Source organism: Zootoca vivipara, chromosome 12 (genome assembly GCF_963506605.1).
Source record: "Zootoca vivipara chromosome 12, rZooViv1.1, whole genome shotgun sequence".
NCBI lineage: Eukaryota > Metazoa > Chordata > Lepidosauria > Squamata > Lacertidae > Zootoca > Zootoca vivipara.
In genome coordinates, this window is record NC_083287.1 from 13,965,540 (window position 1) to 13,991,504 (window position 25,965).

Consider the following 25,965-nt stretch of genomic DNA (forward strand, 5'->3'; position numbering starts at 1 on the left):
GCACATGCCTGATCTCATTTTAACTGTCTTCTGGTTTTTGAATGAGCAGGATGCACTGCTCTATATACTCTTCTTCTTTTTTTCTCTGTGAGGGTTTAAACCTATTTTTGAATGAAAACTAAATTATCTAAATCACCTGTGGAACTTTACCTAGAAGGCTTATGTTTTGTTGAAGATACAGGATGGCTACATTCACATGTAATGCTAAGCCATAGTACTGGCTCCAGGAGGAAGAATGTGCCCACTTTCCTCCTCCCTCGACCCTTTAGCTCAGTGTGGTATGGCAGGTTTGGCTCAGTGTGTTATCCAAACCCAGGATTGCAGTTGAACTCTCTTCCTAACCACAATCTGTGCCCAGGGTCTGTTTTTGGCTTCGCTGCCAAGATGCGCTGCCTCTCCCCAAATGAACTCAGACCCTGCAATCATCACCTGAGGCCCTTCTTCATATGCCTTCTCTAACTAAGAGAGGTCCAGAGGGTGGAAGCATGAGCACGGGCCTTTTCTGTGGTGGCTCCCTGTTGTGGAATGCTCTCTCCAAGGAGGCTCGCCTGGCGCCTTCATTATGTATCTTTAGGTGCCAGGCAAAAACATTCCTCTTCTCTCAGGCCTTTGACTATCTGGGCTTTTAAGCTGTGTGTGCACAAGTTATTGTTTTTGTTTATTACTGTATTATGATAGTGTTTTTGTGGTTTTATATTGTAAGCTACAATGTGATCCTTGGGTGATGGGTTGTATAGAAATTTAACTGATGATGGTGATGATGATAGGACCAGGGAGTAGCAAAAGGGTTGCAAGTTCCTCTCTGGGCCTGGCACATTTTCAGCCTACAGTTGTCAGCATGTAATACTACTTCCCACTTTGAGTTTTATTTGTATACTGCTATGTTCTCATTCTGGTTCTGTTCCTGTTACTAGTATAGAATAAGTATACTGGTCAAGTGATGTTCCTCTTTTGACAGGAGGCCTTCTGGATTTGTTGGTTAGGCAAGAGGGCTGTTCACTTGAAGGAAATGTTGCCTTATTTTCTACCAGTTTTCAGATTAGGAATTCAGAAGTCTTTGCCAATGTACACCTTCCTGCCTCATGTATCTTATGTTCCTGCTTGGTTTTTTCAAATGAATAAGACACTTCCCCTCTTCATTACATTGGACAAAGCTGTGGCAGTTATTTTCATAAGCTAAACTAGACATCAATTCAAAACAGATTCCCTGGCTATCAAGGAGCTGGGTTCAGGAGATACTCAGGGGTCATTCTCTGCCATTTTTCACACATCACACACACACCCCTACACAATACAGAACTTATATCATTGTATTATCATATCTGAACTACAACACAAGTAGATCAAAAAGCTATTGCAAGAATGTCCATAAATGTACCCTTCAGCCAAGGTTGGAGGAACATGTGGCCCTTCAGAGGCTGTCAAACTCCCTTGAGCCCCAGGCAGCAGGACCAAAGGTCAGGAATGATGGGAGTTGTAGTCAAGCAACATCTGAAGGGCTGCATGTTGCCCATCTCTGACATAAGCGGAGACAGTTGGCTTGCCTATCAGCAGGAAGATGGAGCCAAATCGAACCCAATTTTGTTAGTCTTCACTAGGTAGGCTCCAACTTAGCCTAATTTTCTTTAAAGTGATTATGGGGCAATAACTCAAGTGTCACTGTGGAGTGCGTAGTTTTCTCTGCAGCCTTTTATTATCCCCAATCTCCTTCCTTGTTCCTGGCTACATTATTATGAGGCTGCAGATTGATTCCTGCTAGTTTTGATTTAACATGCTCCCAAGGGGAGGTCAGGTCGCTGCAGTGGTCAAATTTGCCCTGTGATGATGGTTTTCTTTTAAAGGTTACTGGTTTCTAGTTCATGTGAAGCAGAAACTGAAGTAGCCAAAACATTACGCCCTGTCATCTTGCACGTTTTTGTGTAAAATAAAATGCTTGTTTCCTCTTTTTTTCTTCACAAAATGTGAATTTGTTTAGAGTTCAATAGCATGTTGCCCAAAACAAAATTAATTTCGGAGTAGTATTTTACTGTCTATCATCCTGGTTTATACTTTGTAGTTTCCTTGACCTCATGCAGTGACTAAAAACTGAAGTTTTGCCTTGATTGCCTGATTATTCAAACTGTAGTTTACCATGACTATGCAAACATGCTGACTTCCAGACAGAAGCTTGTACTCACCTACAATATTCCCTGGTCCTTTTAATGCTAACAAAATGTAAATGTAAAATCACGATTGTTTGTTTGGTTTTTAAATATGGTTTATTCCATTTTGTTTGATAATGGGGTTTCCCATGGTATCTAGACATACAGTAACATTGCCACACACACACACACACACACACACACACACACACACACACACACATATATATATATATATATATATATATATATATATATATAATGCAGGATCATAATATTTAACTTCTTTTCTATTTCTATGGCAAACGTGTTTTCTGTGGATCTCCAAGTTAGTATTTCTGATTAAACAGGAGAGGGGGAGCAATGGTGAACTCCATCTATTCCAGTATTGGGGTTGTCAGACTTTTCTTGAACTTTTGTGTAACATTCAAAACAGCCTAATCTGGTGGACAGAAAGTCTTAAGCATATAGAAATATTTAAATCTTCATTAGTTAGCACTTATTGGACATCTGACAAGTTTTAATTTGTGCATTTTTAATGTAAAAAATGGAACACTCTGTCTCATATTCATTTTATAAAGCCAGAAGGGCTTATTACTTGCTGATATTGTTCTTAAACAAAGCTAAGATTCTCAGAAGAGAAGTATACAACAGATGCTGTACTGGAAATCAGACACCACAATTCACTTTGCGATTGTGGTCATGCAGATGTCTAGCCTCTCTGACCTGGTTTCACGCAAAACTAATTTAATCCTTCCTAGTCCTAATTATGGGGTTGCTAGTATGTGACAGGGATAGAGATTTTCCTACATATGTAGGGTAATGTCACAACAAGGGTTTTCAGAGACTGCATTGTGATGAACTGGTTCCTTGGGCAGAGTCATAGCTATGGGGTGTTTAGCTGGGTTTTTTACCCTGGGTGAAGCCGCTAGACAAGGGCCATTGATGCTCCCAACATGTGTGCGTGTGTGCGTGTGCACAAATGTGCATGGGGGGCGGTACCAAACTGGGGTTTTGACCCATGTGAAATAAAGCCTAGTTTTGCCCCTGCCTTGGGCAATGTGAATCTGCAATTATATAGTCCACCTTTACAGCCGTGCCTTGTTTTGTGCCCGGGATGCGTTCCGGAGCTCCAGCCGCTAGTCAAAAAGGATGCAGGGCAAAGTGCTGTGTTTGCACAGGTGCGCGAAGCACGCTTCTGCGCATGCATGAGTGGCAAACCCAGAGGTAACCCCTTCCAGTACTTCTGGGTTTGCCGCGGACGTTTGCCAGAATGGACGCTAGACAAGGCTGACATTCACGGAGGTATTCCTGTACTTGTATCTTGACTCATTCTCTCTCATATTGGAAGTAAATATTAGCTAGGTTGCCATCTCTTGTCGTAGGCCACTACCAGATTTCACAAGGTGAAAATTTTATTTAATTCTCCCTATTGAGTTAAGAAATATCAGGGTTAAGAAATACAGTTCTCTTCTCTTGTCCATATGTGTGGCATTTCCTCTGAACTGAGAATGTCCTTGTTGACACTCTGTGTTTCTCATTGTTAGTGCAGTGCAATTTATTTTGAACTGACAGCCAACTTAGTCTAGCTCAGAACTGAACTGCTTCCACACACTCTCTTTTCCCAGTTTGTATCAAAATGAATTTGCAAAGAATAAAGTATGCCTGCACCATTTACTTGTGTTAAGCGCAAAGCACCTGTCCTCTAAAAGCAATGTTGTCCTTTAATACCTGTGCATAATGACATTTTCATAAACCAAAGAAATATTTTGATTTACATATCATGAAAAGATGGAACTATACAAAAGTTGTCACACTTCTCAATATTTCTCTCTCCTTTTTTCTTTTTTACTTTAGGATTCAAGTGCCCTGTTTGTTCCAAGTTTGTCTCTTCAGATGAAATGGATTTACATCTTGTGATGTGTTTGACAAAACCAAGGATAACCTACAATGGTAAGAAAGTAAGCTAATTACTGCTTGTAGTACATAACTGAATTAAGATCAGCTATGAACTAAGTTGATACAATTATTTAATCCAGCAAATACAAAGAACTATTTACTAATGCTTACTTGACACTGATAAATACCTCACAATTCCGCCAACCCATTCTGTTAATTATTTCATCCATTTCATTTTTAGTCTGCCCTTGATGCCTCTCTTAAAATGTTTTTGCTTTCATTTCATTCTTGAAGAACCATAATCATTCTAGTTGGGAAACTAGTTGGGATACAATTATGGCTTGGACATACAATCTTGGTATTTCAGTCATACAAGTGAGTCTTTTCTAGTTTCCTGACTTTTTGGTATTGTCTGAATGGGGCACTGAAATATCTCCTTCCTCTGGAGTAGAGTACTGAAAATGGAAATTGGTTATTTCAGAAATCCTGGCAATAATGGACCATCAAGGCTAAAACAAAAAGTTGAGTCAATATAGTAGGTCATTGAAGAGCATATACATTTGCAGGTCACAAACAGCAGATTTAAGCTAGTAAACCAGGAGTTGGTGGTTCTTTCTGTTTTGTTCCCAGATTCTTTTACAGTATCCAGATGCACACTTACTTAACTTCTCGTAAGAGTACAGAAATAATATAATTAACAAATCATATTTTAGCTCTACAGGTGAGCCTGAGCAATACTGAGCAAAACATTGGGTTCACATACACCCCTCTCCTTTTGCCCTCTTTCTTCTGTGTGGCCAGAAGAAGAAGAACTTCTACTGAGTTTACTTTCAATTTAAAAGAATCTCTTCCTAATGTTATTTGCAAAGTAGGAATCCTGGTTTAATACAAATAGTAGTTGCCAAGCAATGTAAATCGCATCACCCATGGTTTGAATTTGGTTTGTTTAGGAATTAACCATTGCTTTAAACTAGGATTCCTTGTTCACATAATGCCAAGTCGAGAATATTTGGAAATAAAAGTAAGCACTACAGAAGTCTTTCTTGTGGTTGCATGGAAGGGGGGCTATGTGAGCCCAATGCTTGCTTGGGTTCAGTGTGTCTCATCCATATAATGTCAAACTATGGTTTAGCATTTTGTGTGATCCAGTGAGTCCTATTGTATGTACTTTTTACTTTCTGTGGTCAGACATGAGGTTCATATATTTTCTTAAAACTACAATGTGGAGAAGTGTGTAGGCTTGAGGGGTATACTGTAGATACAGGAATATTTTTGTTGCATAGAACATGCGTTAGTGACAAATGGTTACTTTTTATAACATCTGAAGTTCTCAGACCACACAAAATGTTGTGCTTTAGTTAAGTATTTATATGTTTGTTTATTTTATTTGGTTCTCTTGAAATATTACAAAGTATAAACCTGCAACAACATATTGCAGCATAATTTTGGGATACTTTCTGTTGTAATGTACAGAAAGGTTTTTACTTACGGTATATTTGATAGTTTCCTAACATGCTGGTCAATCGGTGCAATTCATTCTCTCCCACAACTATTAAATTTCCGTGTTTTCCACTATGAGTGGTGTTTGCAGAAGCCTTTTACAACTACAGTATGCTACAGTATTGCTGTCTTGCCCAGTATGTAAATCATGCTATTTTACAGGGTTTTTAAATTATTATTCCATTGGTGAAGGCATTTGGTCTAGAGAGAGCCTTGTCCTATTTGACTCTTTGAGAAGTGTTGTGCTGATCTTTTTAGATGGTTAGATATTAAATAAGCCATTGTGTAACGTGGATTTTTAAACAGATTAGAAATGTAAAGCTATTACAGTAAGGAAGTTTGTAAAGCTACTATACAACCACAATAGTGTTTAGTATGATATTCTTAGAAGACAGATCAAACCTGTTGGTGCTAGCAGATCATCCAGAACACTAGCCATATCTACTTAGCCTCATTGTTGCCCCATATGAAGTATAAAGCCATATTAGAAACAAGTCATCCACCTCTGCTGCTGTTGATTGCAAGGGAAGATGGACAAAGCAGTCTTTTCCAAGGAAGATTGTGACTTACCTTGTTGTGCATATAGCCAGGAATCCACAAATACATGTGTGGATTCATAATAAATCTTTCCAATGTTGAATGCTTCAAGCAGAGAAGCAGTGCTATCAAATCTCATTAGCACTGAGGGATGGAGAATGTTAAAAAATGGCACGAATCCATAATGCTCTTTTATTTCCATTTTTTTGTGCCACACTGCAAATGAGAGGAATCCTGTCTCTTCCCCAAGTTCTCTGCGCATGCTGGAGGAGATGGGATGGAGAAAGATTTGTGGGCAACCATACACACACCCAGGCTGGCTCATAAGCCAAGACTATATTGGTCAATTGTTGCATGTAACCACCTCATAACACCTCATTATTGCACCAACATACCTGATCAGAAATCTGAGAAAGTAGGAGAGTGCTTCGTGTATCTTCACCACCCTGCAGGATGATTTGAACAACTGGGTTACTGAGTAGCTGCACAGTAACCAAGTTTTTACCTGGTCCTCCATATTCCCCCAATCTGAGAGCCTGAAGCATGACACTTGCTACAATATATATTGTGCTGAAACTTTGGTTTCAGACTGCTTCTCTTCTTTCTTTCTTCTTGCTCCTCACAAAAAATATGACCCTGAAAATGACCCTTACTTAGCAATGCGGAAAGACTGTAGCCCAGCTTCCACTCAACATCAAAAACAATGGCTTCATGATACACTGTGTTCTATGAACAGGCAGCTGATCACTGCCCCTTAAAGTGGCAATTCAGATGTCAAATAATGATACCAGTAACAAGGTTCCCTATTTGGAGAATGCCCCCCCCTCCTTGCTTGCTTATTATACTGTGTGTAGCTCATGAAAGTATGCTAGTACTATCTGTATCATTATCATGGATCAATGCCTTGTCGTGGCGAAGGGGCTTGAATAACTCAGAGAAGCTATGAGCTATGCCATGCAGGGCCACCCAAGATGGACAGGTCATAGTGGAGAGTTTTGACTAAACGTGATCCACCTGGAGAAGGAACTGGCAAGCCACTCCAGTATCCCTGCCAAGAAAACTCCATGGACAAAGACAACAGGCATATAAAAGTTATGACGCTGGAAGATGAGCCCCTCAGGTCGGAAGGCGTCCAACATGCTACTGAGGAAGAGCGGAGGATAAGTACAAGTAGATTCAGAGCTGATGAAGCGGCTGGGCCAAAGCCGAAAGGACGCTCAGTTGCGGATATGCCTGGAAGCGAAAGGAAAGTCCGATGCTGTAAAGAAAAATATTGCATAGGAACCTGGAATGTAAGAACCATGAATAGAGGTAAGCTGGATGTGGTCAAAAATGAGATGACAAGAATAAATATCGACATCCTGGGCATCAGTGAACTAAAATGGAAGGGAATGGGCGAATTCAGTTCGGGTGACTATCATATCTACTACTGTGGGCAAGAATCCTGTAGCAGAAATGGAGTGGCCCTCATAGTCAACAAAAGAGTGGCAAAAGCTGTAATGGGATGCAATCTCAAAAATGACAGAATGATCTCGATACGAATCCAAGGCAGACCTTTTAACATCACAGTAATCCAAGTTTATGCACCAACTACTGGTGCTGAAGAAAGTGAAATTGACCAATTCTATGAAGACCTACAACAACTTCTAGAAATGACACCAAAGAAGGATGTTCTTCTCATTACAGGGGATTGGAATGCTAAAGTAGGGAATCAAGAGATAAAAGGAACAACTGGCAAGTTTGGCCTTGGAGTTCAAAATGAAGCAGGGCAAAGGCTAATAGAGTTCTGTCAAGAGAACAAGCTGGTCATCACAAACACTCTCTTCCAACAACACAAGAGACGACTCTACACATGGATATCACCAAATGGGCAGCATCGAAATCAGATTGATTATATTCTCTGCAGCCAAAGATGGAGAAGCTCTATACAGTCAGCAAAAACAAGACCTGGAGCTGATTGTAACTCAGATCATCAGCTTCTTATAGCAAAATTCCAGCTTAAACTGAAGAAAGTAGGAAAAACCACTGGGCCAGTAAGATACAATCTGAATCAAATCCCTTATGAATACACAGTGGAAGTGAGGAACAGGTTTAAGGATTTAGATTTGGTGGACAGAGTGCCTGAAGAACTATGGATGGAGGCTCGTAACATTATACAGGAGGCAGCAATGAAAACCATCCCAAGGAAAAGGAAATGCAAGAAAGCAAAATGGCTGTCCAACGAGGCCTTACAAATAGCGGAGGAGAGGAGGCAAGCAAAATGCAAGGGAGATAGGGAAAGATACAGGAAACTGAATGCAGATTTCCAAAAAACAGCAAGGAGAGACAAGAGGGTCTTCTTAAATGAGCAATGCAAAGAAATAGAGGAAAACAATAGAATGGGGAAAACCAGAGATCTGTTCAAGAAAATTGGTGATATGAAAGGAACATTTCGTACAAAGATTACCATAATCAAGGACAAAAGTGGTAAGGACCTAACAGAAGCAGAAGACATCAAGAAGAGGTGGCAAGAATACACAGAGGAATTATACCAGAAAGATATGGAGGTCTCATACACCCCAGGTAGTGTGGTTGCTGACCTTGAGCCAGACATCTTGGAGAGTGAAGTCAAATGGGCCTTAGAAAGCATTGCTAATAACAAGGCCAGTGGAAGTGATGATATTCCAGCTGAACTATTTAAAATTTTAAAAGATGATGCTGTTAAGGTGCTACACCCAATATGCCAGCAAGTTTGGAAAACTCAGCAATGGCCAGAGGATTGGAAAAGATCAGTCTACATCCCAATTCCAAAGAAGGGCAGTGCCAAAGAATGCTCTAACTACCGCACAATTGCGCTCATTTCACACGCTAGCAAGGTTATGCTTAAAATTCTACAAGGCAGGCTTAGGCAGTATGTGGACCGAGAACTCCCAGAAGTGCAAGCTGGATTTCGAAAGGGCAGAGGAACCAGAGACCAAATAGCAAACATGCGCTGGATTATGGAGAAAGCTAGAGAGTTCCAGAAAAACGTCTACTTCTGCTTCATTGACTATGCAAAAGCCTTTGACTGTGTCGACCACAGCAAACTATGGCAAGTTCTTAAAGAAATGGGAGTGCCTGATCACCTCATCTGTCTCCTGAGAAATCTCTATGTGGGACAAGAAGCTACAGTTAGAACTGGATATGGAACAACTGATTGGTTCAAAATTGGGAAAGGAGTACGACAAGGTTGTATATTGTCTCCCTGCTTATTTAACTTATATGCAGAATTCATCATGCGAAAGGCTGGACTAGATGAATCCCAAGCCGGAATTAAGATTGCCGGAAGAAATATCAACAACCTCAGATATGCAGATGACACAACCTTGATGGCAGAAAGCGAGGAGGAATTAAAGAACCTTTTAATGAGGGTGAAAGAGGAGAGCGCAAAATATGGTCTGAAGCTCAACATCAAAAAAACCAAGATCATGGCCACTGGTCCCATCACCTCCTGGCAAATAGAAGGGGAAGAAATGGAGGCAGTGAGAGATTTTACTTTCTTGGGCTCCTTGATCACTGCAGATGGTGACAGCAGTCACGAAATTAAAAGACGCCTGCTTCTTGGGAGAAAAGCAATGACAAACCTAGACAGCATCTTAAAAAGCAGAGACATCACTTTGCCGACAAAGGTCCGTATAGTTAAAGCTATGGTTTTCCCAGTAGTGATGTATGGAAGTGAGAGCTGGACCATAAAGAAGGCTGATCGTCGAAGAATTGATGCTTTTGAATTATGGTGCTGGAGGAGACTCTTGAGAGTCCCATGGACTGCTAGAAGATCAAACCTATCCATTCTTAAGGAAATCAGCCCTGAGTGCTCCCTGGAAGGACAGATCGTGAAGCTGAGGCTCCAATACTTTGGCCACCTCATGAGAAGAGAAGAATCCTTGGAAAAGACCCTGATGTTGGGAAAGATTGAGGGCACTAGGAGAAGGGGACGACAGAGGACAAGATGGTTGGACAGTGTTCTCGAAGCTACGAACATGAGTTTGACCAAACTGCGGGAGGCAGTGCAAGACAGGAGTGCCTGGCGTGCTATGGTCCATGGGGTCACGAAGAGTCGGACACGACTAAACGACTAAACAACAACAACTATCTGTATAGCTTGTGCAGTTCTCAAGAGTTTTCTACTTGCATATTACCCTTCTGATATGCCTACCTTGTTCTATTTCTGGCTTCTAAGGTAATGGCCTTTTAACTACAGCCCGGTGCTGAGCAAGTTAAAACTATTAGTGATACACTCGGGTACTGAAGAGATGGAATAGAGGGCAGGAATAGCATTTCATTTCTACTCTGTTCAAGACACTGGTGTATAGTTGCTCTGATTTTCTTTAAAAGACATTGTGGTTATACTCTGTGCATTTTTTTTTAAGTCAGTGCTCAGAAATGCTGAGCTCCATGACCCTGATAATAGAATTTGAGCAAGTGTGCATAGTTTTTCTTGATTTACATAATTGTTTCTACTGTTGCAAATCAAAAGAGGGGCTAACCGCACTGCAGCCCAGCCACTGAGTCCTCCTCGGCCAGTTTTCTTCATTATGAGATTTTAGCTGGCACACTTCGCAACATTTTATAAAGTTCTAGAAACTTTTTATTAAAAGGAAAAGGAAAAGGCTGAGATTTGCAGGAAGCTGCTTTGCGCACTCTACCACATTGTAGAATTGTACCATACAGAGTCCTGAGGAGGGTGCGACACACATGTACAGTAGTAGTATTTCATTCGGAGGCATTCCTTCCTCCTTCAGGCCTATATTTAATTTTATTTCCTGATAGTGGGGAGTGCCCAGTGATGCCCAGGAATTTTTGGAAAGCAAAAAATACTGGGGACCAGCATCCAAGTATCTATAAAATTTTCCAGCCCCACCTTGGGAACCCTTGTTCTTAGTTGGTGATGCTATCTAAAGATGTGTCTGAATTGACAGGAGAATGAACAGGCAGACAAACCACTTTCCAAAATACATAGTAGATGACATGCTGATGTTGTACCCTGCAGTGATGACCCACAAAGGGTTAGAGCTCCCAGAAGACTACATAGGCTCCTGGGAAGGTTTGTGTAATGCACATCATATTGTGTTGGTTTGGATGATGTTTTCCACATAGAACCTGGGTCCTACTAACTAATGATTGCCCTAAAAAGTAGAGAGTTGGCCAGATGATTTCTATTATCTAGGATTTTGAAATGGTTTCAACAGATGAGAAAGTACCTTCTGAACTCTGGAGCAGATAGTTACCTTTTTGTGCCTTGCTGAAAGCTGTTTCCGTCTCTGTCTAAGCCATATCTCAAGCAGCTCTGTTGTGGTGGTCTCTTGCCTTAGTGTAGTAAATGTTCTTGAGCATGATCTATACAGCATGACAGAAAACAGCACAAAACTGAAAAGAGAATGCTCTAGGGCAGCTTGCTGTCTTGTTCCATTTGGAATGTTAATTCACTCACAAGCAAGGATTCAAGGATATAAAAACCTAAGCACTGTGCTTTGGACTCCTACAAACGTGCATACACCAAATGTTGGCAGTGCAGGAATCACAAAATGTTGTACTTTATCCTTTGACTCTTGGAACTGTTGTTAACAAAATCTGCCCTTTTTCCCTTATGGGGTATCCAAGAGCCTGTATAGAGTCCTTAAGTGGGTTCTCTATCGGTAAGAGAAAATAACAGAGGCCAACCAGAGAATATTGAGAAGCAAAGCAGCTTGTTTATCAGAGATAAAGCAGTTTTATCAAAGCAGTTTTTTATCAGAGCCATTAGGTTTACTTTGGTTTTCCTTTCTCCTCATTCTCCAGTAAGCCTGATCTTTATTAAAAAACTGTTGCAACAGGGTGCAACACGCAGGAGAGAAGAAGAGGACCCAGAACAAAGGTGTGCCAGCCCTTATATAGACTTTTGAAATTGCCCACCCTCAAACTCAAGACCACCCCCAGAAACATCATACATACATCAGTGTATCTGAAGAAGTGTGCATGCACACGAAAGCTCATACCAAAGTAAAAACTTGGTTGGTCTTTAAGGTGCTGCTGGAAGGATTTTTTTTATTTTGTTTCGACTACGTCAGGCCAACATGGCTACCTACCTGTAACACATCACAGAAAGACATGGTCTCCAGCAAAATCTTGTTTGGCAGAAAACCTGTCAATGGTCACCAGGCAGCCTGGCCATTCTTTTGTAATGATAAATACTTAATTCCCGAGCCAGGTCACAGGCTCACCCCATTCACACCTTAAATGTGCCCTTAAGGCAGGATTTGTGAGCACAGAGACAATGGGGAGGTTATTTCATTTCCTCCCTCCTCGCAGAGAAACATTTGGTCAGTTTGAGAGAGTCAAAATGGATTGAGGACTGTCTTCCTGTACTGTTTCAGACATGCGTATATATTTATGTACGTGTTTGCCGTGTACATTTAATTTATATATATGAGATCTTAATTTCTTATAACAACCTATTTTGATGGGCATTGTGAACAACAGGGCTCATTATGAACAGCAGCTCATGCACACACAAATCAAGCAAAATAACAGTTGCAATTCTGGATCCTTGGTGCTGGAGAAATGTTTTAAATGCTTAGGCAGCAGCATCCATATTTTGGAGCCAATATACATTTAGAGGCAAAGCTTTCTGAAGACAGAACAAACATTCTGAACTAATTGGCACTAGCACAACACTTCTAGGAATCTGAGCAACTAGGTGCCTAGGAGTTTTCCTCGGGTGCTGCATCTGCTGTCTTGCAACTAGTTGAGTCCTTGGAAAGGTATTACACATGCTATAAACAACCCAAATGAAACTCTGCATTTTGCATTTTATAAATTTATATTTTGTAAGATGGAGCATGGTGGGGTTCTGCTGCAATTAGGAGCTTTGGGGTGCTTTGTTTTCATGCCAGATGCAAACCTTAGGTTAGAATGGTCTAAAATGTACACATGCAATCGTGCATTCCACATGCTCTTAAAATATGCTGAGAGAAAGAAGTGGATCCAAATACAAGATTAATTTAACAAGGTGAATGTCGATACTTCTATCCCTTCTAAAGCTGTCACATGGGTAAAAGCAACTGATTTAAGTTGGCTGCAGACTCTGACCCATTATTTTCTGCTTTGACTGTACTTGAGTTTTTTATCAGAGCCATTAGGTTTAGTTTGGTTTTCCTTTCTCCTCATTCTCCAGTTGATTATCTTCTTGCAGTTCTGCCTCTCACAAGATCCATTCTTTGAGATTTTTGTGTTTCTGTTTTCATATAACTGTATCTAATCTCTAGACTCTAAGGCAGACTTCAGCCATCATGCAGACTAAAGTACAGTATTACAAATATGTAATTGGGCAATACTGCATATTTATTATTTGGGTGAGTGACCCCTGACCTTGCTGCCCTGCATTCCAATGACACTTGCTTCTTCCACTGTTTGCTAACCCTAGTTTCTGTCTTGCAGTGTAATAACTCTTAAATTTGGTTTCACCATAATCATGTAACCAGTTTTTAAAATTGCACCTTTATAGGGTGATATCCCAGCTCCTGCCCACCTAGCAGTTCGAAAGCACATCAAAAGTGCAAGTAGATAAATAGGGACCGCTCCGGCGGGAAGGTAAACAGCGTTTCTGTGTGCTGCTCTGGTTCGCCAGAAGCAGCTTTGTCATGCTGGCCACATGACCCGGAAGCTGTCTGCGGACAAATGCTGGCTCCCTCGGCCTATAGAGCGAGATGAGTGCCACAACCCTAGAGTCGGACAGGACTGGACCTGGTGGTCAGGGGCCCCTTTACCTTTACCTTTATTCAACTACAGTGGTGCCTCGCTAGACGAATTTAATTCATTCCACGGGTCAATTCTTATAACGAAAAATTCATCTAGCGAATCCCATAGGAATGCATTGAAATTTCTTTTCTTTTCTTTTTTGCCCATAGGAATGCATTAATTGAATTTCAATGCATTCCTATGGGAAACCACGATTCGCTAGATGAATTTTTCACAAAACGAATTCGTCTAGCGAGGCAACATCCACTCGAAAATCAGTTTGTTAAGCGAAAAATTCATCTTACAGGGCGTTCGTCTGGCGAGGCACCACTGTATGTTTTATTCAGAGTAAACCCACTGAAATTAATGGGCATTGTGTTCATTAATTTCACTGGGTCTACTCAAAGTTGAATACCACTGGAGTATTTGGGAAAGCATTATCTAGGTGCCAGCCATTGTAGGGACAAATGCAGCTAAAGGTTACACAGATCTGAAAAGCAATGGGGTTGGTGTAGTTAAGTTTAGGCAAAAGTGCTAGGAATCTGAAGATAAAATAGAGGAATAAGCAGAATGCAATATGGAATGGAATATGGAAAAACCCCCAGGAAAAGACTTCTCATTAGCAAGGGTATGAGTGTTTATGGCAAATAATGCAGCTGCATAGGTGACTTGAAAGTTGACTTTGGTTATTTGTGTATTCGCACAAATATCAGCATTAAAAAAATTTTTTAGGAGAAGGTGTGTTTACTATTACTGCCAGCAATTTTTAGATACCTAAAGACTGAAGGGGCATCTTTCTTTTCTTTTGAGAGGAATTTGGGGGGAAAGGGGGGCCACGGGTGGAGCTGTGGTCTAAACCACAGAGCCTAGGGCTTGCCGATCAGAAGGTTGGCAGTTTGAATCCCTTTCTGTGCGCTGCTCTGGTTCACCAGAAGCAGCTTAGTCATGCTGGCCACATGACCCGGAAGCATGACCCAAACGCCAGCTCCCTCGGCCTATAGAGCGAGATGAGCACCCTAACCCCAGAGTCATCCTCGACTGGACCCTAACGGTCAGGGGTACCTTTACCTTTTAGGGAAAAAATATGCAGCATACACTGGGGGCCATTTGGACACTTAAGACACCCACTTTGTAAACTTCTGTGGACTGTTCCAAAGTGAAATTTTAAGATAATTGTAAGAGACAACATGCAGGGAGTAAAGCAATAAAATCAAAATGGGATTTGATCTGTTGACTTTATTCTAAGAAATAATTCTTCTTATTTCTAGATTGTTCATAGGTATACAAAGGATCTTTTTAAATGCATGAGACCAAGGATGGCCAAATTGCTAGCCTTGGTGTTGACTTCCCGAATCTGTAAAACAGCATTGCAAGACCGAAGAAGCTTGTATAGGATAAATCATATGCCATCTGTGTGATTTATGGATAATTTCTGTGCAATGTTGTAATAATCTTCTAATGCTTTCCTGGTGCAAAATATCTAACAAATTTGTTGTTGTTCTGGCCTGAAATGGATATTTAGCCATCTGCGTTGGAGATGTTTCTACATCTACACAATAAAAGCCAGGGGAGCTGGTCTGGTCTGTTAAGACTATTCCACGCAGGAATAGTAAAACAGTTGTATTAGAATTAACTGGAAAACCACAAGCTTGCACAAGTACATTGTGGTTTTGGTTGGTACCAGTAAAGCTTTTGGTTTACTAACCCTAGATAGAATCCCACACATTAAGCAAATAATAAGCCCTTGAGGGGAAAGGGTGTAGAGCTTTTGCACGTGTAGATTTACAATACAGTATGGGTACATTTTCTTATGAGAAAATGCACAAGGATTGTTTTCTGTACCTCGTGATTCTGCTGGATAAGAACTACCTGGAATGTCCTACACTTAACCAGTTTTCTGACTTTAAAGGTCATTCCGAGGATGTCATAAATTGTGTCTGCAACTGCTGCAGTCTTATGACTGCTAGGAACTGTACCTGAGGGCAAACCCTAAGCCTTATCTTTCACTATGTTTATGGAGTAATTTTATTTCATTGACTATATAAGCATCTCACAAGAGACCACAATTATTTTATTGATGTAGCTCTTTGAATCAATAAAAGCACTTTTCTTTTTCAGGGTTTCTCTGTCCTTATGACTGTATTTTGTAGGTTTGCAGTTGTTATACCTTACATTGCAGCCCTATGTATGTCTGTTCAGAAATCTGCTTAATGGGGCTTACTCCCAGTTAAGTGTGTATCAGATTACAGCTTTAATCAGCATTAGTCATAATTGGAGCAGACCTATTGAAAGCAATAGGTTTAAGTCTGTTGCTTTCAAAGGGTCTATCTGTGAGTTTTTGGTATACTGTTAACTAAAGTGTTTTGGTTTTTTAAAAATAAAAATAAAAAAAAATCCTAAAGCTGTAATTGATCTCCCACAATGTAGATTTTGTTTGAAAGGTGATGTGGTATAAGTCAGTAGCGAAGGAAATTCTTGACTTCAGCATTTTCTGTAACAGCTTAGACACCAGATAGGGTTGCAATTTATGCCTGCCTCAGTCTTTTCCAGGGTTGCGACTCTGTAACAGAGTTACACATACAGGAATGATCTTTTCTATTTCAGATGAAAATATAGTAGTGTTATTATACCTGTTTTTGTTTTTATTTTTTAAATAAATTTTTATTGCAGGAAGTGGTGTGTATGTGTTGCTGGTTTGATTATGTTAAAATTCACGTAGGAATTTCTGAACTATTGAGAAGGATTTTTGATTGAAAAGTGCTTGCTGCGCCAAGACGCAAAATTGTGACATTGTTTAACATTGAAGCTTATTTCATACAGTGTTGATGGTTTACATTTTGAACACTAGAAACACCCAGTGTTTCCATAATTTGCATAACAGTATCATCTTACTTACAGGGGTTTAAGCTAATGTGTTAATCTTACCTTTGAAATGCTTATCTAATGGCCCTGGTTGCATCCTGTTGAGGAATTATGTACAAAATGTTAGGCTGAGAGATATAATGGAATATAGAACCTAGCATCCACAATAACAATGGAAGAGGTGCCTGAACAGTTGTGTACACATGCAACTCAACGGGAGTGGTCTCCTAATGGAGGTGGCTATGCAGGTTTTTACCATAGCAAGTCTACATTCAAATACCTCAGAACTTGCAGGATTACAGCTATTCCTATTGGTACCCATTTTCAACAAAACAACTTCAAAGGGAGGCTCCTTTGTGAATTTTTTAAACTACAGTGGTACCTCTAGTTACGAACTTAATTCATTCCAGAGGTCCGTTCTTAATCTGAAACTGTTCTTAACTAGAGGCGTGCTTTCACTAATGGGGCCTCTTGTGGCTGCTGCGCCGCCGGCACACGATTTCCGTTCTCATCCTGGGGCAAAGTTCTCAACTCGAGGTAACTCTTCCAGGTTAGCGGAGTTTGTAACCTGAGGTGTTTGCAACTCGAGGTACCACTGTTAACAACTTTTTTGTGGCACCTTGCATTTTACTTGGGTGACAAGTGGCATTCCTTTTCCTCTTCTAAGTCTGCCCTGTAGCAGCTTTATTTCTGGCTTCAACTCTGTGGAACTTTTATTTCACTGGATGGGTATTGTAGACTGAAACACCTGGTGTAAATCCTTTACTTGTGAGTCAGAACAGAGGCAGTTCTACACAAAAACATGTAGATATATATAGTTGTCAGTAGGTTTCCAACAGAGGGTGCTTATGTCTATAATGTTTTTCCACGGTAGTGTCTAGGAAATTACATGCTGATAAACTGGTTCAGGCTCACAATGACGGTAAGTTGAATTCTTAGTAGAATTTCACAAGTGTCTCCTTTCCATTAGTCAATGTGAGCCTGGACCAGTTCAATGGGCACTCTGGTGCTACTGCTTTCGTTTTATTTAATCACCTTCCTCACACATACCTCAAGGTGATATACAAAATACAATAAGCAAATCCTAAGCAGGCAGAGAGCTTTCCATCCTCCTGCAAAGCTTCCTTGAACAAAAATATATTCAATAGCTTCCAGAAAGTACAGTGTGCGTTTGTCATATAATGCGACAGGAATACCGCTCTACAAACCTGGTGTAGCCTGTTCCAGGTTACTGTGGAGTGGGCTTCTGATATCTTTGGAACTTGAAGGAGAAGCTCTCCTGAAGTCAGCAGCGACCCACTTAGTATATATGGCATGAGGTTGTCTCTCAAGTAACCTGGTCCTGAGTTGTAAAGGATCTTATAGTGGCAATGCCTTGAATTTGATCCATTAGCAGAGTGGCAGTCGGTGAAAATCCTACAACCCAGGTTTTATGTCCTGGCAGCAGTTTGCCCCCACAAGCCACCCATATTCTGCAACAGATGAAGCAAAGTCCAGACCCAGGAGAGCCCCCCCCCATGTACCCCCATTTGTTGGAAACCTACTGAATATCACACACACATGCCACTATCTTCCACTACTGCAGTTGCTCATTATTCCCCCTTATATCAAGGAGCCCCACACGTGGCTATGAGGGACATGGATGTCATGGACATTGGGGTAGAACTGGACTAGCTAGCATGGATCCCTTGTGCATGTTTTCAGTGCTTTTGGTTTCCTGTAAACACCCCCAAAATCTTTTCTCTAGGAGATTCAGAACACCCCGGTGTCGGTATCTTAGTGGTTAGGACTCTGAATGTGGGTGCTGCCTTAGCCTCTGCCTTCGTAGCTACTTCCCCTCACAGATGTATATTGACTCTGTTTCCGTGCAACGCTAAATCAAACCATGACTTGGTGCAGGCTCCCAGAGAGGAGATTGTAGCTCGCAGCTGCTTTGCTCTTCCTCTGGTCTCGCTGCTCTGAACCAAGCCACAGTTTGGTTTAGTGCATTGTCTGAAGCCAGGCACGTGATTTGTCTTGCTCTAGGCAAGCCACAAGTTGTAAACCAAGAACAAATCTTGGCTACAGCTCATGACAAACCACTAGCCTGGGCTCAGATGACATACTAAGCCAAACTTTGGTGTAACTCTCACAGTGAAGACAGCTATGACATCTGAGGACATCTGCCTACCAAATGACAGTGAAGAGGGGTTATTTCAAACTACAAAAACTTGTTCTGCAAGTACCCTGGTTTGTCTATAAGGTGCTAGAACTATTTTGCCCTGAATCAGCCCAATGATGTGTGCAGCTCAGTACTGTCTAACCTGGCTGGCCCTCCAAGGTCTAAGGTAGATACATTATTCAGACCTGCCTGGACCCTTAATTGGAGATGCTAAGGGTTGAATTTTGGTCTTCATGTACACAAACCATTTTTCTTTTGTGAAGTGATTTAGTGCTTTATTTGTTGAGGTCTAAAACTTTCAGGGCAGTCATATGTCTTTTATATTGGTATTCCCGTCTTCATCGTGCTTCTTGCTCTATGTAAGCACTCAGAATGGGTAAACATCCTTAGAAAAATGGTTACATGAAGCATTGGCCATCTCCTGGAGTCCACCCTACTCTGCTCTCCATGTGTTTGCTGCCAATGTCTTCTTGGATGCTTATAGAGGTCCCTCAAATGAAAACATAAGATCCTAACTTAGGGTCATTCAATTGAAAGGCAAGAATAAATAACTCACTTGGGAGGTAGGGTTCTACAGGTACACATGCCAACAAAGAGAGGTTGAGGCAAGCATGATCGCATTAACTCATCACAATCCCGTGACTTACCAGGAAGAAAATGCATTGTTAACAGCCATATTGAAGTCTTGCTAAATGTGTAAAATAAAGTTACAGACAGGTCTGAAGCTTGTCCTTCGTTAGGAGTAAAATCAAAACATCCAGAGCTTCTTGCCATAGCTTGGTTGGAGACAGAATGCTGCTGAATTCCCGTTGTTGGAAATTTCAGGAGGAGAGAGCGTTCTTTTGTTTGGGTCCTGCTTGTCGGCTTCCGATAGGTATCACTTTGGCACTCTGAGAACAGGCTGCTGGACTGGAAGGGCCATTTTCCTGTTTCAGCAGGCTCTTATTATATTCTTCCGTATGTTATAACTTTCATTAGGCTAGGCCACCTGCATTGTTTTACATTTTACTAATGTATCAGATTTTAAGATTGGTTTGATCATTGTCAAATTATATTTGTATGAAATCAACTTGGCATATAAGATCTTTGCTTAATTTACCAGTATCAGTGACTGCAGTACGTAATTAACAAAAAAAAAAAAAGCCAAGCTTTCTCACTAATTTTAAACACACTTTATTAAGCGTCTTTCTGTTCTTTGCATGCAATAGAGTTCTGCTTTGAGGACTTAAGCACTTGAGTCCATTGCTACTTGCCCTGGCTTGTAAAATAAGCACAAAGGAGATGAAGTTTGGAGGGGGGATCAAAATGTCAAGGACTAAAAAAATCTACATGTTATGGAAATTAGAAGTGTCTCTACAACTTAAGGCAACTGTCACTGGCCAAGGAATAGCATTTTATTCTCAGCAGCTTCTGTACTATTACTAAAATAAAATCTATTATCACTCTTGATTTTTCTAGGGGAGTGCACATTGTGTGCTGCTTTTGTGATGGTCTGCTATCATTGAGGGTTCAAGAACAAAAAAGTATTCAGGTAACATGCCTGATCTTTCATCAGTCAAGTTGTAGTGCTTGTCTGTCTCCTTCCCTCCCCCCTTTCCACCCCCATTTCCACTGAAACAGATGAATTGTTTTGGATGCTTCATCTGAATGGCAAATATTTCTGTTATGAAGCTGAAGCAGAGCATGGAATCCTGTTGGATGCTTTCATTAAAACCAATATGTATTGCAGATAACAGGCTTTTGTTTTGCTGTCTGCTTTACTCATGCTGCCTTGACCTACATTAGTATAGACGTTTACTAAGAAGAGCTTTTTATTTTGCATTTTGGGTGCATGAAAGCTACTGATTCCAGACTTGATATAAATGTCTACAATGTCACTGACGCACAAGCAGCATTTACCGGTAATTGATTGGCCTTTAAGTAGCTATCTCCTATAAAATCTTTACATACCCAACTACTAAATATCAAAGCATATAATAAGTTATGCCTAACTAGCCTCCACAGTAAGCAGCTGAACCTGAAGTTGGTTTGAGCAAGGCCAGGACAGATGTAGGAGAGAACTCTGGGGTTTCTATTTCTTTATCATAGATCTTGCTATAAGCAAGAGTGTGACTAAGTGCTGTCTGCACAGTTTGGATTGCCTTGTGGCAGCAGGTAGTGATATCATGGCAGTTACGGAAACCTCCACAGCAGTACAAATCGGTTTGCTCCAAGGTTCATGTATGACTTCGTTCTCTCTGTGTGTCATGTTCTCTTTGCATTTATCATGCCACACTGGTGATAAACCAGGGATGGTTGGGTTTGTGCTCAGAATCCTGGCATTGATTCACTCCAAGCAGTTGCTTCAGATATAGTTTCTCTGTACGTCAGCGTTATGGTGACAACATTTGCTATGCAGAAGTGGACTGAGGAGAGCCTTGTGGTATGTGAGTCTTAGCTTATCTGGCCGCCGTGGAGACAGTAAAGTAGACTTGTGGAAATGGCTCTTTGTGGGAAAGTCTGTAAATGCATTAGGCGCTTACATCAATTTGATCTGAAACAAGACTTGAATTTTAAAGTTGCTTCTAAAAATTATGCCTTCAGAACAGTGGATTGTGCAAGCTCAAAGCCTGCCAGGGGTGAGGCTCAGAGGTGATTGGGGATTGGACAGAATATATTTAGAGAAGATGCCATTAAAGTGCCAAGTGAATCAATTGGTAAAACAAAGTGAGCTTCTTCATAGTGTAGGCATAAGACACTTAGGCCTCGCTGTCCAAGCCAATCAGGTTTCCCTTGGTTTTTAAGTATCCCACAAAAGCTTGGAGTTCATGCCCTGCCAACAGGCTGGATCGCAGTAATTTTAGATTAAGGGGGTGGGGAACCTTTTTGACCCGGTGGACCAGATTTTTATGTCTCCATCCTCGCAGACCAACTTTGCCAGGCCAATAGCCAAACAACTGGCTGTTGGGTGCTTGGGAAATGCTGTGCAAAGCACATCGCAAGCGCTGTGTTTCCCAAGAGTTGAGCAAAGGGCCAGAAAAGCTGCTTTCTGCAGGTATCGGCTGCACAATCAAGTTTCCCCATGGGAAGTTAGATTGCGCAGACATTCCAGCCACATCTGTACCCATGAGCATGATAGGCGTGGTTTAGGAAAACAGCTTAGTTGGCTAATTTGGGATGTAGGCCAAATTTTGCCTGCTGTCTGGTGGTTCCTTACCCCTGCTTTAGTGTTAGATGAGCTCGGGCAAGCACAAGTGAACTGTCAGGGTTGTGTGCTCCTTCTCCTATAGGGCCTGGGTTACTTTGGCAGAGTATAGCTATGCTTTAATTAAGCCCAGCCTTACTGTGTATTCAAACAAAGAATCTAATTACAGTTGTACCTTGGAAGTCGAACGGAATCCGTTCCGGAAGTCCGTTCAACTTCCAAAACATTTGGAAACCAAAGCACAGCTCCTGATTGACTGCAGGAAGCTCCTGCAGCCAATCAGAAGCCACGGAAGCACCGTCGAACGTTTGGCTTACAAAAATAGTTCGCAAACCGGAACAGTCACTTCAGTGTTTGCGACGTTCGGGAGCCAAAACGGTCGAGTACTAAGCTGTTCAAAAAACAAGGTGCGACTGTATTCTAATAAGCTAACTTGGTTTCAAGTTGGCATATTATAAAACTTACCAAAGTGTATGTTTAAACCAGGATCCTACCAACTAAAATGAAATGCTGCCAAAATCATTTTCTTAGCCATTTGGGAAGAGGAGTACAGAATGGAGCATGTAAGCCCAGTACTTGGTTTGGGCCCATTCAGCTATGTTGACATAGTGCTAAATTGTAAATACATGTGAATGTAGTCCATGTTTTAATTATTGACTAGAAACAGAAGGTTCATAAAACCATGCCAGTGTAGGTAGAAATTGTTTCTTATAAACTGAGGACATTTTAACTTGACCAGCTTCTGCAAATACTTCATACTGTGGAAACAGAAAGATCTGTTACCTTTCATGTAGCATACTGAAATTGCCTGAAAAGTATTTCATAAAGATTTCACAGGAATTTTATGCATGGTATAATACATAAGAATTTGTTTCAAGCCCTAGTTCTGTGGAGAGATTTAGCAATTCTGATTTTTCTTTTAGAGTTGTATCTCAACACTGAGAGATCAGTTTATAGTAAATGTTGACATTAATTCGAAGGATTCATCACAGAATTGTTGTCACATTGGTATTACAGCTTTCTCACCTACAAAAATATCCCCGTTTGGGGGATCATTGTATCCACTACTAGTAGTAAATTACTGAGAAAATGCTCAGTTTGGGTGGGAGGATCCCCTTCTTGGCTGTTTTTGTCTGGGCAAATAGAGAGCATGCTCAAAAAGTTATTCAGTTAATATCTTAAAAACTTACTCTTCCACTAGTTGAGAAGTTGTAAACTTCCAGTTTCTGCTTCTTCAGTGGAGCAGTGAAAATCTTTCAGGGAAGAAAACCATTTAAGGTATCTGTGCGCCACCATTCATAACTGTAACGGAGGGGTCGGGCAGAAGCCGACCACCTCCCTTACAGCAAGGTGTCTGGAAGGAGGGGGGCTCCACTGAGATAGAAGAAGACAGAGAGAAGCTGGGAAGCAGAGGGCGCCGGGGCTCTGACAGCATCAGAGAGTCAGTCCTGCTGCCAAGGACAGCAGGCAGGGAGGGGAAAGAGAGTTAGGACGACTCCAGCGGAGGGCAAGCCAAGGGGCGTCCCTTCAAGTTCCTACCAGAACTCAGGAGGTTTGCATCACGCAAGTGCAGGGAAAGGAGAGGTGGAGCTCCAAGACTGTTATGCTGGCAAAGATCCCGGAAGCAGGCATTGGGTGAATCTGGAGACAGTAGCTAGACGTGATGATATGAGGCTCTGCTGCACTGTAAATAATATGCACAATAAAAATCCAAAAGACACGGAGGTCTGAGGTGTCGTTACTCTGGAGTAGCCAGTAAACCCCCCCCCCCCCCGTGACAATAACCTACAGTACTTTGAAATTAAATTATGGTGTGTTGTCACATGCCTTTGTTTTTACACCATCAGAACTCATTTTCACTCCACAAAGTGAGATGCCTCCAAATTCTGGAGCTGATTTTGAACTTCTAATCAAGTGGAAATGGACATGGATCGCAAGGGGAAAGGGAGGGTCACACTGGTTCTGGAATATCCTTGTTATTTTGATATAGCAGGCATAGATTTATCCACCCCTAGCTTGCAAAGGCAGAAGGCAAGGCCAATCCACTTCTTGTAAGAGACAGTTTCTTGGTGCAACATACCCGAATAGGCACTCAGCACAACTTAATCCAAAATTGGCAATGCTGTGCAGAATTTAAACCTCTTTCACATTCATCAGCTGCTTCGAAAGCCTGGCAGGTGGTGCCTGTGGAACACTGCTTTCCAGGTTCAGTGCAGGAGTAGTGGTTGGCTCTGGCAAACCTCTGCCAGTTTGAGCGAAATCTGGTGAGGTAAAGCTACAGAAATCAAGCACATGGGCTTATTTTGCAGAAATTCTGCCTCAGGTTTTGTCCAACCCTATGTCATCTGGAAACCATATTGCACAACTTGCAATCTGGAAGCAAATGAGTGTATCTAGTGTTGTGTTAATGTTTAATTGCCTTTTATGATCACCACTTCAGCAGTAGGGATGTATAGACTCTAGTATGTCAGAGGTGCATCTTTTCCATGTTCAGGCTTCAGGTGATAAAGGTCTCTGTTCTGTAAGGAGGTATATACTATAAATATTGATATCTGAATTATGGGGAAGGCTGAGAGAGTGTTTATATTATTTTCTGTCTATATCTGAGTTCAAATATATTTTATACCAGGCACCCCCAAACTGCAGCCCTCCAGATGTTTTGGCCTACAACTCCCATGATCCCTAGCTAACAGGACCAGTGGTCAGGGATGATGGGAATTGTAGTCCAAAACATCTGGAGGGCCGAAGTTTGAGGATGCCTGTTTTATACCATCATAAATACCTCATTTTCCAAGTGTGGATCCTTAGTAGCCAAATGGGTACCATCAATTTAGAACATGAAGGTTGGTAGGCTTGGGGAGAAACCCCCAAGCAACACACACACACACACACACACACAAAAGCTTTGGAAGAAATCCCTAATAGGTGGGAAACCCCAAAAGAGCCTGTGAGGACCAAGCATGCTTAGTGGTCTAGTGTCTAACTGTTTGAGGGTGGAAAACTGGGAGGGCATGGGATGCATTGGAGTTTACTGGAAGAGGGCATGGCTCCCTGGCTGGCTGGAAAGCTTTGATGCAGGTCTTTCTTGTTGTTTTCTACCTGCACAAACATGTGAGGTATTGTAATCGTTAGCCCTATATTCCAATAGCTTGTTTCACAACAGTATTTCATTAGACGAAATCAAACCACAGTATGATTTGATTTTGTGAATGTTAACTTCATTGAATGTTAAATGTGATAGATCTCATCTTTCTTGCCATTTCTTTAAAGGATATTGTCAATACTGGGAATGATTTTTTTTGTCTCTGTTGTGTTTTGTCTGTGTCTGTAGAGGATGTGCTGAGTAAAGATGCTGGGGAGTGTGCAATATGCCTGGAAGAGCTGCAGCAAGGGGATACAATAGCACGATTGCCTTGTCTATGCATATATCATAAAGGGTAAGTACATGCGAAACAGAATTCAGCAGCTGTGACTTGGAATCATAGAATTGTGGAGTTGACAGGGACCCAAAGGGTCATCTAGTTCAACCTCCTGCAATGCAAGAAACTCAACTAAAGTATCCATGGCAGGTGGCCATCCAACCTCTGCTTAGAAACCTCCAAGGAAGGAGAGTCCACAACCTCCGAGGGGAATTTGTTCCACTTAACCATTAATTCACTGAAATTATTTTAAAAGGTTTGCATTTAAAAACTGTTAAAAATGAGATTTGACAAGGTGGAATTTCTGGAGCTTATCCTCTCAGCATATTTACTTCTCCTGTTAATTGTTTTTCTTTTGAAATCTTACTTCACAGTATGCAAGGACCCTCAAAAAGATGCCTTTATTGAGGTTTTCCAGTATACTGTATAGCTTTTTAATTGATTAATCAATTGCAAGTGTGTTAACTGATGGAAAAGCCATTTCTGCTGTTTCCGTGGAGCTGACTAATAAGCAAAATAATTCTCTCT

The 25,965-nt window shown here is 41.2% G+C and overlaps 1 protein-coding gene across 2 annotated transcripts in view; it reads left to right on the forward strand.

Annotated features, from left to right (window-relative positions):
* The window catches only part of ZNRF2 (zinc and ring finger 2), a 60,595-nt gene that overhangs the window by 24,724 nt on the left and 9,906 nt on the right, over positions 1–25,965 (forward strand). For both annotated transcript variants that reach the window (XM_035128889.2, XM_035128888.2), the window contains exons 2-3: positions 3,999–4,094; positions 25,350–25,455. In XM_035128889.2, coding sequence (XP_034984780.1) covers positions 3,999–4,094; positions 25,350–25,455 — 202 coding nt within the window. The remainder of the gene's footprint in view (positions 1–3,998; positions 4,095–25,349; positions 25,456–25,965) is intronic.